Genomic DNA, 12812 nt, shown 5'->3' on the forward strand with positions numbered 1-12812 from the left:
AATTCATAAGAACAAACTGTGAAACTGCTTTATAGTGTACAAGGGCTTGCGAATGATGAGGACCATATCTTCTTAGAGATGGCCAGATGTGTTTCAATAGTTTGTTGCGTCACTTAGCAGTCCAATAGGATCATGTCGTGCACTTTCGTGATATTCTCCTCTGTTCAATCCTTCTCCGGGCTCTTATTCACGCGGCAGTGACCCCGAGTAGCGTAGTCATTCATATGAATCGGAGCTGGCAGCATCGTTGTCGAAGAGAGGAAACAAAGAAAGCGAATGACGTTTGGAGGGAAAAGGAGAAAAGTGAACAAAATTCATCTTTGTTCAAGACGAAGCCAATATTAACTAAAGAAAAGTGGAACATTTGTGAAAATTTCTAGATTAATCTCCATAATATAACGGAGGAAAAGTGGATAACTGAATATACGTGTATTACAAGATCTTTGTTTAAGATTACTATTCACTGGAAATTTTAATATATGGACAACTTTGTTAACTCATCGATTGATTCAAATTCCGGTGAACATATATTAGTAATTTGTGTAGTCAACTTATGACGTGGAAGTTCGTTTAAGTGTTACCGTCGTAAAATATGTTGTCAGGCAGTATACCATAGATGGGACACTTTGGTTGAATAATAGTAAAAGATAGTATTGTATGACAATATTTGCATTACAGAAGCTTAATACAATACACTTTCATTATATTTTATATTGTGGTATATATATATATACAGGCGCGGATCCAAGGGGAGGGTTATAGAATCCCCACCCCCACCCGCTTGACGCTGAGATATAGACTGGATAAAATGGGCTCCAATCCTACTTTCTTTACACTGGATAAAGCGGCAAACTATGGTTTAGCCCCTCCCTTGATAATATCCTTTGATCATATCCTGGATCCGCGGCTGTATATATATATATATATATATATATATATATACCTTATTATAAGTAGGTATACCTATGCAATGATAAGTTGTATTGCTTGTGATCCTCCATGCTGTACGTGTTTGCTTGGGAAGAATTTGATTAAAATCTTAAGAGGTCTCCAAATTTAGAATATGATTTATCAATTTCTATTGACATGATGAAAGGTTACTTGTAGTGAAAGTGTGTGGAAGCCTCAGGAGCGTAGTCACGGAGCAGGTTATATGTAAATTGGTATTAATTTTAAGGGATGATGCAATAGATATAGTTTGATTGGCGTATTTAAGAGGTATGTAACGGGGTTATCCAAAAGTAAAACTGTAGTGAAAGGGAATTATAGTACCTTAGACGGACTTTACTTCGAGATAAACTCATGAGACATCTCGAAAACTCCTTCTCTTAAGGAATTTATTAACGATATTTTTGTCTTATTTTGTACCTATCATTGTCTCTGTTGATCAAATTCTTTTACCAAAACCTTCTCGCTTACGTATAGAGCACGCAGGAATTAATTACTTACCTGGACCGGGCTGACAATGCAGCTATACGATACTGTGTGTCAGACGAGAAATTTTCCTGTCGACATTCATACCTGCAGAAATTGGTGTTGTGCCGATTTTGTATTAGTATTAAAATTAGTGTAAATTCAACCTGGCAATTATGTGATTGAATAGTTGTGGATACGTAAGTTGTAACCTTTATTTGAATCTTTCTTTTCTCAGCTGTTTTTCGAAGGTGTACAAGCGAAAGTAGCTCAGGGAGTCAAGGAGTCTGAGATAAGCTACCAGATGGCGTTTAGTAAACAGGAACTGCGAAAGGTGATCCGAGAGTATCCTGCACGAGAGGTGAAAAAAGGGTTGGAGAACCTTTACAGGAAAGTAGAGAAGCACCTGTGTGAAGAAGAGAATTTGTTACAGGTAAAGTGTTTTCACCCGTAACTAGGGTTACTTTTTTTTTTTTTTTTTTTTTTTTTTTTTTTTTTTTTTTTTTTTTTTTTTTTTAGTAAGAACGTGCTCTCCGAACATACCAGATGTGTCAAATGTTGCTTCCAATCGGAAATTAAGCTAATTTTCCACCACCTTCCCCTCCCCCTTTAATTTGGGGGGAGGCTTTTATTACTTTAATCTGCACTCAATCTTGTTTTCTCCTATTGCTCTTCTTTTACTGCTCCTTTTTAGAATTAAAAACATTCTTGCTCAGCGTGGATTGAGTGTGCAGTTTCTTGCGCGAGAATTTTCACAAGATCGAGCAGTTTATGCTTTCTCTGGATCAAAATGACGTATGCGCAATTTCCAAGGCGCATACATTTCTTCAATCAAAGAAAAGTGATGTTTTTCAGATAACTGTTTTGCATCTACGGTTACAAATATGTGCCGGATGGCTTTAAAATCCTGCAAGATCAATGGTTAGAAAAAGAACAGTGGGTTGTCTACTTCAGTGAGGCAACAACTTAAAAAGTTTTGCCAAAGAAGGCTTGAGATTTATCTTCAGAACAATCTGAATGTTGTCAAATTTGCAATATCTACAGAGTTACCATTCTGAGTGAATACAAAGTGTACACACTGGTGTCTGTGGAGGTGGAAAGGAGCTTTAGCATCTATAAATGTGTTTTATCTTCAAATAGAAATGCGCTTTCATTTAACAGCTTAGAGATGCCCAACCTTATTAAGTACGACAGCTTTATTCAGAGTTGAGTTGTGTATGTGGATCAAATTTGAACTCGAAACTATCCCAAGAAAACCATTAGTGCCACCGTCTTGAGTTGAGTTGATTTTGAGTTTAACGTCCCCGTTCAGCAGCGAGGCTATATAAGATGTGGACCGACTGATTAACGTGGAATCCGAACCACATGAGCTCCCACCGGAAATCGAACCGGGGGCGGCACAATCTGTTTTCCTTAGTGTGATCCGCATATGTCTTAACAACAGCCCTGTATTAAAACAATTTCCATTATAGAAGACTTCTACGAAGCACAGGAAAGGAAATCTGGTGCTCCTCTTTACATATTTTCCGCAGGTCTCAGAGAGTAGTGACACTACACAAGGAAAATGCTCTCTTCAGGACACAGAAATCTACAGGTGACGTTACCGATATGTGCTCAAATGCCTTGTTGCAGGCAGTTGTCTCTATTCTTTGCAGAAATTTATGGGTAGAATGAAATGTGCTTGATGAAGCATTGTTTTGAACTTGCGTTATTTCCATACAGATGAGGCAGATCTTCTGCAAATAGGCGTCAGTATGTGTTGCTAATAGTATGCAGAGTTGATATAGTGAGCCTTCACAACAGCATTATCCCATGACGACCATAAATCCTTTCGAGAAAGTTCCCTTCTGGTGACGCGTAAATTCTGGACGGGATTTGCGATCGGCCGAAGTACATATTATGACCGAATTCTATTATATCAGATAGATAAATGTAAGCTTTGTCTAGCGTAGCCACGAATTATTGCTCATCATTGGGCGGATGGCGCTCGTAAAGGTGTCTACAATTTGTTTGGTTCTTAAATATCTTCCGGAGAGTTAATTAGTTGCGCAGGGTGCGGTTCACGTTTTCTGGGATACGTGTAGCCGTGTGGGTATCACGTGTCTTCTAGAGGGTGGAGGGGAGTTCTTGGAAGGCCATTGGACGTAACTTCCGAGACGCACTTGGAGTCCCCACATTGTACAGTCGCATTCGACACGCCTTATTTGGTAAACTAATAACTGAAACCTCTTGGTTTTTATATCGTTTAGTGATGTTCTTGGTAGTGGTCAATCTTATGGTGAATTCATTTTCTTTGCACTGTTTTTGAATTTTAGAAACAGAAAACTTGGCGTGTGAAAGTGCCACGATACACTCTTCCCAAAATGTGTTAATTTTGGGATTCATGATCCATACAGTACATATTTACGATAACGAAACAGTACAGGAAAGTCGTAGCTGTTTGTTGATTAAAAAAAAAAAAAAGTACAATGATACTGTGTGAATGGGTGGGAATTGAAAGTTGGACACGCACACAACTTAAACTTTTGTATTTTTCTTTCCTGTGGTATATTATAGAGATGTATCAGGGTGTCTATCGGTCACGAATGTCACGAAAAAGTCATGAAATCGGAAAACGGTCATGAAAGTCACGAAATTTAGCTTTTGGGTCACGATTGTTTTTAACTGTGTAAGTAGAGATTGGACTTTGTAAGTAGAGATTGGAAAATTGTGTTCTATAAAACGTCAAAATTCACCACCAGAAATGTCTGTGGTTGGTTGGTTTTAGACGCTACCAAATCGCAAGAAAAGTACGTTTCTGTCGCATGGATTCGGCGTAATTCGCACCCAAATTTGCTCTTGAAAATGTTAGGAAATTTTATGATTTGGTAAAGAAAGGGTCACGAAATTTCATTGTGGAACTTTAGTAGACACCCTGTGTATGTAGTAATCAGTTATCAAAATAGTCGAGGGATCCCTATTGTGGCCTAAACCCTTTTTTCATATGAAAAGAGTCCCTAAAAATCTTAACACAGATTATAACACGTGAGCGAAAGATATTGAGAAAATCTCTTTCCTTGTCCATTATATGAGACATTATAGGAAAAAATAGTCAACTTTTTGTTTTTCCATGATATGAGAAATTATTGTAAAGATAGTCACGTTTTCGCTTATGTATGATATGAGACAGTCAAAGTTGATTTTGGCAATCTGCATGGAAAACATGATTGTTACAGACGAAGTGGTTCGTAACAGCATTGACAAGTATTCCACAAAAACTTAAGCTTCCTAGCTCAAGTTTCAGTCTTTATCAGCACCTCGTAGTTACGACTAGGCCCTTTTTGATTATCACCTGACCAAGGCTTTGAAGAAACCTTTGCGTGAGCATTATTTAGCTGAATTCTAAGGTATGTAGGTAACTGTTCTGACGTTGGTGTGACATACACTGGAAAAATGGTTCCGGGACGACCTGGAGACGTTATCACAGAGTTTGTGGAAGTATATAAAGCTGAAGGGGGACTACATTGACAAAGTTTAGATATCTACTAATGTATAACGATTGTGTTTACATGCTAATGCAGTAAAGCATAAATCAATACGGAACGCCCCTCGTAAAATATTTCCGCAATTCCATCTCATTCTTCCTTCATGAATCAAAGAAATAGCATAGCTTTACTTTAACTGTGTTACAAATGTTATAACTTAAACTATTTCCATTGTATTATTGTCTTTTGATATTATTATTTCTATATTTGTAGGTGGTGTGGAGAGCCATGCAAGAGGAATTTATTCAGCAGTATAAGTACATTGAGGAGCTGATCCAGAAATGTTATCCTGAGTCAATGATCACTCTGGAATTCTCCATTGATGATATCCTGAAATTTTTCTCTGAAATTGCCAGGTCGCACTAGTTCACTTGTATCATATGTATATGTATATATTGGTTGATTGTTACTTGTTATTTACCTTGATTGAAAACTTGTATATAATAATAACTTATTCTTAATACATAAATATATGTACATATAACCAAACAAGTTTTTATGTATAATGATTCAACTAATTATAACGTTCTTAGCCGCCGCCCAGTTTTTGTGGGTCAGTGCTATAAGGCTATTTTAACTCTTTCCCTTTCCTCCTTTCTTATACCTTCCAAAATATTACAGAAGCTAAAAGATAATACAGGATGAAGCAAAATTCTAGCACCACCCTTTTATTTTTAAAACGATTTGAGGAAAGATGACGAAACTGTGGATGTGGGTAATTGCCATTTGGCGTCTTGGCAGCCATCTTGAATTCAGGTCAAATGTTTCAAGTTGGAAGGGGCCACGCGACACATTACAGTATTTTAGGCTAGAATTTCACCAGAAATATGAATCTGAAGTTAATTTTCACCTAACTATAACCAGTAATGAAATTTTGAAATATTGGACCTGAATTCAAAATGGCGGATTTCAAAATGACACCATCTGGTGCGCTCCCACTCGATTTATCCACATCCAAAGTGTTTCGTCATCTTTCTTCAACCCGTTTCAAAAATACATGGGTAGTGCAGGGCTTTTGTCTCACCCTGTACTATACGAGACTGCTCAGCAATTACAAGTTTAAAGAAATATTGATTACTCCAAGTGTGTACTTCATGTAAATACTAAAAAATTACATGAAAAAATATATATTAAATGTGGACTAAAAGCAGGGAATTCGTGTTATTATTCAGTTCAAAATCTCTTTTCGTCGCGAATTCTGTCGAGGAATTTGAAGCTTAAAATATATAGAATGATAATCATGCCTGTTGTTCTGTATGGTTACGAAACATGGTCGCTTACTCTGAGGGAAGAACATAGACTGAAAGTATTTGAGAACAAGATCCTGAGACGAATATTCGAACCCAAAAGCAACGGGAATGGGGAATGGCTGAAACTTCATAACGAGGAACTACATAATTTATACGGTTTACCAAACATTGTTAGGGTCATCAAGTCTAGGAGGCTTAGATGGGCAGGTCATGTAGCCAAAATGGAAGATAGTATAAACACTTTCAAAATCTTAACTGGAAGACCAACCGGAAAACGACCATTAGGAAGACCTAGGCGCAGATGGGAGGACAACGTTAAGACGGATCTCGCAGAAATAGGAATACAAAGTGGAGGCTGGATCTAGGCTAAGGATAGAAGTCAGTGGAGAGCTTTTGCGAACGCGGTATTGAACCTCCCGGTTCTATAGGCCATAGAGTTATAGTTAGTTATTTTTCTGCAAAATTTACGTATTTGTGAAGGCACAGTGGCTCGTAGTGTAGCGTTTAGCTTTAGTATGAGGTGTCCCTGGTTCGACACAGGTTATATGAGTTTGTGGGAGACAACACCGTGCCTGTGAGTTCTCCCGTATCTTCCAAATTGCTCATCCCACCAATTCTTTCATAATCATTCTCTTTCTTTCAGTACATTTATAGGGTGTTCTAAAAATGGCGCCCACGGACCACAGAGCACTATTCTACAAGTCATAATAAATCAATATATACAGGGTGTTTCAAAACAACACCGACGTTTGGGAGGGAGGTGATTCCTGACATCAAGATAAGATAAAAAGTATAGACCAACTTGGGTGTATAAATGCTTCTTTCGGAGTTATAGGCTGCCGAAAACCTGAAACAATAAACTTTAAAGATCCATAGTTCCAATACTATGGGACCTACCGTAATCGGGTCAAGACTTCATTTAGGAAATAGTATGTGCCCTATCCAAATAGTCATGTTTTAGAATCCTAAGGTACTCATGCAACAATTTTTATAGAGGGGGTTTGGTATCGCAGATTCTGAAACATGGATATTTGGATAGAACATATACTAGTTCCTATGTGAGGTCTTGACCCGACTGCGGTAGGTCCCATAGTATTGGAGCTATGGACCTTCAAAGTTCATTTTTTCACGTTTTTGGCAGCCCATAACTCCGAAAGGAAGCATTTGTGCACCCAGGTTGGTCTACACTTTTTGTGTTATCTTGATGTCAGGAATCACTTCCCAAACGTTGTCGGTGTTTTGAAACACCCTATCTATCTATCTATGTATATATATATATATATATATATATATATATATATATATATATATATATATATATATATATATATATATATATATATATATATATACCTTTCGTGATCTTGCCTGCAGACACAAATTACGCTATGTGGCAACGTCGCAAGTAAAGAATCATAGAGTAGATCTACTAATCTATCAAATAGTTTCATCGATTCTCTCCAGATGGCAGCTAAAGTCAATATATAGATTAATACTAGTTATCACTTATTATCAGTGTAGCAATCGATTTAACTGCCTGATATATTTGTAGAGTGATGTTAATGGTTCCAAGTTAATCTGCGACGTTGCCCATTGTGAAATTTTGATTCCCCATAGCGGCTGAAGGAGGCTCCAGACGACAAAACATCATATAACATTTTCACTTTATTTTGGCCTCTAGAATAGTGTTCTGTGGTCTGTGGGCGCCATTTTTAGAACACCTGATACATATTGGAGAGATATATGGTTTTGGGATATATTATTTTGGAGATAGAAAATCTCAGTTATTAAATGTTGTATCAAAGTATAGTAATCAAATGTTGTCATGTAGTGTAAACACGTGTTTGTGTTTATTTGTTGACGTATGTCAATAATTTGTAAATGCGTTGAATGTAATTGTTGTGTTATGGCTAGACGCTAAGTCGTCAGTTTGTATGTTTATTATGATTTGCAATGTTATGGTTGAAGAATTGAAATGTCATCAATATGAAACTCTGTACGTAACAGTGACACACTTCGACTGTGGCATAACCGTCAGACTTGCAGAAATTTGTTGGTCTGAGAATTTGATCACGATGTAATTCGGGTGAAACCAATGTTTTACCAATAGCTGAGATAAACAGAAAATCAACGACGAGAATTCCAGAATGTCTGGAAACGGAGAATAAAAACCTCTGGTCCGAGAGGATTGGGATCAAAAGTGGAGGATCGACAGAGAGAACCACTTGTAAGCTCATCGCAGTTTATTAGTCAACTGCGAATCCAGTCCAGGAGTAGATCTAGGAAGATCTACCATTATCTAGTACAACCATTAACTTGGATTATGGTTGGATTATAGTCGGACTCTACTGTTCGCCGACTATTTGCAGCACGAGCGATCCATTGTCATAGAACTTCAACATCCAGTCCAGGCAGTCATCTATTAGCAAGGTATGTGTATCTCAGCTATGTACGAATTATTCGTGACTGAATTCTTAGATGCTAACGATATGTGATCTGACGCGTTATACACAATCTACACTACCAATATTCACACTTGATATTTCGTATAATACAGATATTTAAATGAAAGTTAACTTTGTGTGGTTTTTCTCTGCTCCCGCTTCGAACCTACTCATTTCAGATGGTGAGTAGTAGCGATCTCCAAACGTCAAACATTAATTCATCTCCATGCAAATTAGGCACGACGGTTGGAGGTTGTTAATATATATACTGCTGTTTATGAAAATTGCAGAAGTTTAAGTGGAATGAAGTTTATATTACTAGTTTCTTACATGACTACTAAAATGATCTCAACTTCAGAACTGTATAACACTTCTAAGCTGATAAGTGAGTATGACGTAAAGCCCATACCTGCTGCAATAAGAGGCTCTATACGTTGTGACGTCCAATCAAACAAGTATTGGACGTGTTGCTGAGAAATTGCATGCCACATTGCTGGTATGCTAGGTGTCAATAGAACAACAAACACGTTCGAAAATCAGCACATACGAGGAGAGCAAAAACCTGGAACTGGAAAATGAAGAACCAAACCCAAAATAGCAATCTTACCATGTGTTCAAGGTACGAGTAACAGTATTGGACAAGTACTGAAGAAATAGAATATAATGTTGATCTACAAGCCCATCAGTAAGATATAGAATAAATTGCGAACAGTAAAAAACCGAACAACCATCAGAATGCTTGGAGTTTACAAAATAAGATGAGTTTCTAGTAGTGTATATATTGGTCAAACTGGTAGAACTGTACGAACTAGAATTAATGAACATATTTTATATTTAAGGAAACGTGATGTTAAGGGATTCACTGTGGTCGAACATTCTATTCTATGGGGACACCAAATACAGTTTGACAATACCAAAGTACTCCATCAGTGCAAAAACTACCACGAGAGGATAATTAAAGAAGCCCTTGAAATTAGAAAGCATCCCAATAACTAATATAGTATCCAGATATCAGCTAAACTCCACACCCTTTTCGAGGCTAGAAAGCCGGTAAATAATCAGATGATGCATCAAATACCAGCATGTGATTGGCTAACAGGTTCCAGTCAATCACAGGCTAGTAAACCTCATTGATCACATGTAAACAACAGTTCTAAGTTTTCCGCCTTCGTGCTGACCCTGATAAGGCTGGCAATAGGACCAGCGAAACGATTGTCGGTTAAGTACCTAAACTACACAACGTTTATTACCTTAAAAGCGGAGAGAGCAATGTTAAACTCTTGTCGTGAAACCTTAAAACAACGAATAACTGTAGGAATAATACTTTTGAACCGTTAGGAGAAGAGTTAAAAGAGGATTGAAGAAGAAGTAAGACGACAAGAAAGCAGAGATTAGAGAACACAGAAGAAATTAAGAGTATGTTAGAACAGAAAGACAGGAGAGAAAAAAAAACGGTTTTGTTCAGTGTAGATCTGAAGACAATGTTTCCTAACATTATAAGATAGAGCACATCTTAAAGGTAGTGGAACAAGAAAAATAAGGGAGATATAATAAAGAAAAAGGGGAAAGTTATAAAAGCCCTTAAATTGATTTTGGAGGATAGTGTGAGAGAAAGTTGTGAAAATAAAACAAGGGCTGAGCATAGGGTGGAGATTGAGTCTGATACTTGCGGAAATCGTAATGAATAAGTGGGAAGGAAAGCAGAGGGGAAAAGGACAGAATCTCATAATGTTTTGCAGATTTGTAGACGATTGTCTGGAATCATGGGAAGATACTCGGAGGTAATTGCAAAATTTTTAAAGAGAATAGAGGATAAAGAAAAAGGAATGAACTTAGAAATAGGAGTGGAAGAGGAGGATAATGTACATTTTATGGATATGATCATAGAGAAAGACGGTGGAAAATTTAAGACAAAATGGTACAGGGAAGAATGCTGTGCGCGGATATACTCTCATAAGAAGAGTGGCGTAGATGTATAGTCCAAAAGGAAACATGAGAAGAATAGAATGAAGAAGCAAAGGATATGGAAATACTCGACCGATTGCTAATTTGAAATTGATAAACAAGAAAGGACTGAAAAATGATTGGAGAGACAGAAAGAAAAAACGGAGTGGAGGAAACAAGAAAATGGGGCGAAATTTAGAGGTTAGGTGATAAAGCAGATTGATAAGATTGTTGGGGGAAGAAGTTAAAACAAAAAGAAAAAGAGGGAAGTTTTTAGACTTACTGAGATATAAGGAAAAGAGGAACGAAAACGAGATTAAGGCAGAAAAGGAAGGAGTAGCATATAGAATAAATTGTAGAGAATGTGATATGGAATACAGAGGAGAAACCAGAAAAAGATTGAAAGAAAGAATAAGGCAAAACAAAGGCGACATCAGATCAAAAAGAGAAAACAATGCGATGCATAAGTACGCCAAAGAAATAGGACATGAAATGGATTCGGAAATAATAGAAGGGCTGGAGAAAAAAAGAAATGTGATTCGGAAGTGAAAAAGAAACACAGCAAGGAGGTATTGATGAATTGGACGAGCGGACTCATAATTCATGAGTAATGAAATGCATGCTGGAAAAGTAGAACGGGAATAGGTAAAAAGAAAGAACTGAAAGAATATTGTCGAACGTTCTGTAGGTCCTACACGGGGAGGTAAAACGTTAAGGGAAAAACCTGATTCGCTGTGGGTGAATGAATGTAATCTCCTTTCACTTTGTTTATATTTAAATTGTTATTCTTGAATTGATTTTTCATAATGTGTCTGATGAAGGTAATGGTATGTTGCGATACTGTTACACAAATGTTATTAATATATTTGTTGCTTTGGCAGTTTAGTTTTACTAATACATGTTAAATATTTACTAGTTGACCAACTCCGAAATCTGCCCGTAATAAAAGCCAAGGGGCCAATTAAATATTGATTTATGTGATTGCAATGCATTTTTGCTATCAATTTACGACAAACAACGAGGTCGATTAAATATCGTTCTTCCGAATCTTTGGGATCACAGTGTCTTGCAAAATTTTTCTCTTCGTTTACGACGTTTGCGATTTTACTGTATAGCTGTATAGCAAATAAGATTGAAAACTTACCTTAAAGCTACTATATAAATAAGGGATATTTCAATTTCTTTCAAGTCATAATTTTTCTTTTTCCTCATAATAGTATATGAATCATCTTGATGGGAAACCTTGTTTGTAGTTCATGGGAAAACAAAGATTCAACTCTCCTTAGCAATTTGTTTTCAATTTATGTAAAATACTTCCACAATTCTTACAAATCTGTGGTAATACAAATCCATAACTACAATAAAATAATATTACATCGACGCATTTCGTTTTTCGCACGTAATAACTCTTACTTGATTATAGGTAGCGTAAAAATAATGCCAGATTTGTGCTTCTGGGAAAACGCTACCTCAAAACGATATATCACATGATCCTCTTCCTATTTGAAAATTTTGACCTGAATTCAAGATGGTCGCCATGACAATGCTATACAAGATTCGGTTGATCTCTTCCTCTAGTTCTATTATCCAGGGTATCTTCCCATTCCCTTAAGCCGTTTCTAAATTACAAGGGTTTATTCCAGATTTTCCCCATATAACTTACTATGCATTGTAACTGAATTCAAAACTTTAGGTCGCTTGAGGCACCATTTAAAATTATTCAGTCGATTTCATTTTTCTCCTGTCTTAATTTGGTCCCATATGGTACCATTTTGGGGGGTTCGTCCAAGGAAATTCCTAAATTTATTTTTCCCATATAAGTAAGGACCACCCAAATATATATATATAAGATGGTAAGAAACTATTTGAACAAACTTCGGGAGCTGATTCCCGATACCGTAACCAGCAAAAGAGTCCTCTGGAATTTGGGCCAGTAAGGGATAGTTTCGGAAATATAAGGTGCCGAAACAGTGGGAAAATGAACAGAGGGCTGTAATTCAAAAACAACGCAACGTAGAGAGTGCGATTTAGAACATGACACTCGAAGTTATACCTGCTCGATTAAAAAATATGTTTCAAAACCTCCGCAAGATGTGTGCGAGGGATTCTCCAAAGGAACGTTGAGATTCCCTACAGCCTGGCAAGTAATCCCTACGTTCCTTTGAGGAATCTCTCGCACACATCTTGCGGAGGTTTGAAACATACATTTTTCAATCGAGCAGGTACGACTTCGAGTG

General features: G+C 37.1%; 1 protein-coding gene across 1 annotated transcript in view; it reads left to right on the forward strand.

Moving 5' to 3' along the window:
- The window catches only part of Sec3 (exocyst complex component Sec3), an 86540-nt gene extending 81111 nt beyond the window's left edge, over window positions 1-5429 (forward strand). The window contains exons 15-16 of the mRNA XM_081752764.1: window positions 1652-1846; window positions 5151-5429. Of these exons, the coding sequence (XP_081608890.1) occupies window positions 1652-1846; window positions 5151-5303 (348 nt within the window). The 3' untranslated portion in view covers window positions 5304-5429. The remainder of the gene's footprint in view (window positions 1-1651; window positions 1847-5150) is intronic.
- Window positions 5430-12812: the final 7383 nt, after the last annotated feature.

The sequence above is a fragment of the Thermobia domestica genome, chromosome 3, assembly GCF_964235325.1.
Source record: "Thermobia domestica chromosome 3, izTheDome1.hap1.1, whole genome shotgun sequence".
Lineage (NCBI taxonomy): Eukaryota > Metazoa > Arthropoda > Insecta > Zygentoma > Lepismatidae > Thermobia > Thermobia domestica.